This window comes from Palaemon carinicauda, chromosome 18 (genome assembly GCF_036898095.1).
Source record: "Palaemon carinicauda isolate YSFRI2023 chromosome 18, ASM3689809v2, whole genome shotgun sequence".
NCBI lineage: Eukaryota > Metazoa > Arthropoda > Malacostraca > Decapoda > Palaemonidae > Palaemon > Palaemon carinicauda.
The window spans coordinates 71,142,843-71,144,913 of record NC_090742.1 but is presented as its reverse complement, the minus strand read 5'-3'; the positions used below and the strand labels follow the sequence as shown (position 1 = coordinate 71,144,913).

At 35.4% G+C, this 2,071-nt stretch overlaps 1 protein-coding gene across 1 annotated transcript in view; it reads left to right on the top strand.

The window, feature by feature from the left end:
• Positions 1 to 1,655, top strand: part of LOC137657358 (uncharacterized) — a 43,084-nt gene extending 41,429 nt beyond the window's left edge. The window contains exon 2 of the mRNA XM_068391694.1: positions 592 to 1,655. Within this exon, the coding sequence (XP_068247795.1) occupies positions 592 to 1,655 (1,064 nt within the window). The remainder of the gene's footprint in view (positions 1 to 591) is intronic.
• Positions 1,656 to 2,071: the final 416 nt, after the last annotated feature.

Below are 2,071 nucleotides of genomic sequence, written 5' to 3'. Positions count from 1 at the left end.
ACGAAAAGCTACTAAAATAATTTCGGCAAAAGCTAATGCTAGGATCATTCCTGCAAAAGCTACTGTTAGGATCTTTCCCGCAAAAGCTAATGTAAAGGATCATTCCAGCAAAAGCTACTATAAGAAACGTTTCAGGAAAAGATATTGAAATAATCATTTCCGCAAAAGCTACTGTTAAGATCGTTCCAGCAAAAGCTACTGTTAAGATCTTTCCCGCAAAAGCAAATATAAAGTACGTTCCAGCAAAAGCTACTGAAAGGATCGTTCCAAAAAAGCTAATAAAACGATCGTTCCAGCAAAAGCTACTGAAAGGATCGTTCCAAAAAAGCTAATAAAACGATCGTTCCAGCAAAAGCTATTAAAAGGATCATTCTAGCAAAAGCTACTGAGCGATGGTTCTAGCGAAATCTGAAGACCACATCATTTTACCAAAATCTAATGAAAGAACTTTTCCCACAAAAACAGCTGAATAGATTGTTTCTGAAAAAGCTACCGAAACGAACGTTCTAGTAAAAATTACTGAAATAAAAGTTCCAGCAAAAGCTACTGAAAGGAACGTCTCACCATAATCTACTGTAAACACCACTCCAGCAAAAGCTACTGAAACGAACATTCCAGCAAAAGTTACTAAAAGTATTATTCCAGCAAAAATTACTGAAAGCATCATTCCAGCAAAAGTTACTGAAAGCATCATTCCAGCAAAAGTTAGCAAAAGCATCATTCCATCTAAAGTTACTGGAAGTATCATTCCAGCTAAAGTTACTGAAAGCATCATTCCAGCAAAAGTTACTGAAAGCATCATTCCAGCAACATTTACTGAAACCATCATTCCAGCAACATTTACTGAAACCATCATTCCAGCAAAAGTTACTGAAAGTATCATTCCAGCAAAAGCTACCGAAACGAACCTTCCAGCAAAAGTTACTGAAAGCATCATTCCAGCAAAATTTACTGAAAGCAGCATTACAGCAAAAGTTAATGAAAGCATCATTCCAGCAAAAGTTACTGAAAGTATCATTTCCGCAAAAGTTACTGAAAGCATCATTCCAGCAAAAGTTACTGAAAGTATCATTCCAGCAGAAGTTACTGAAAGCATCATTCCAACAAAATTTACTGAAAGCATCATTCCAGCAAAAGCTACTGAAAGCATCATTCCAGCAAAAGTTACTGAAAGCATCATTCCAGCAAAAGGTACTGAAAGTATCATTCCAGCAAAAGCTACTGAAACGAACCTTCGAGCAAAAGTTACTGAAAGCATCATTCCAGCAAAAGTTACTGTAAGCAACATTCCAACAAAATTTACTGAAAGCATCATTCCAGCAAAAGTTACTGAAAGCATCATTCCAGCAAAAGCTACTGAAACGAACCTTCCAACAAAAGTTACTGAAAGCATCATTCCAGCAAAAGCTACTGAAACGAGCCTTCCAGAAAAAGTTATTGAAAACATCATTCCAGCAAAAGTTATTGAAAGCATCATTCCAGCAAAAGTTACTGAAAGTATCATTCCAGCAAGAGCTACTGAAACGAACCTTCCAGTAAAAGTTACCGAAAGCAACATTCCAGCAAAAGCTACTGAAACGAGCCTTCCAGCAAAAGTTACTGAAAGCATCATTCCACTAAGACCTGCTGAAAGACCGTTTCGGCATAATGATTGAAATTGTTGTTCCCGCAAAATCTAATAAATTAAACGTTCCTGCAAAATCTAAAGAACGGATCATTCCAATAAAGCTTAATGGATCGTCCCAACAAGCTAAATGCAAAAAAAAAAAAAAAAAAAAAAAAAAAAAAAAACGTTTCTGCAATAGCTACTGAAATGAACATTTCAACAAAAGCTACAAAATGGATTTTTACCACAAAAACTGCTAAATTTAACTTTCTAGCAACAGTTACTGAATGGAATGTTCCAGCAAATCTACAGAAAGAAAAATTCCGACAAAATCTCCTGAACTGAACGTTCCCGAAAAACACTAAGAAACGCTAAACAACAGTTACTGAATACTGTAGATAATTCTAACAAAAGGTACTGAAATTAACTTATCAATAAAAAAAAACAGCAAAAGAAATAAAAGAG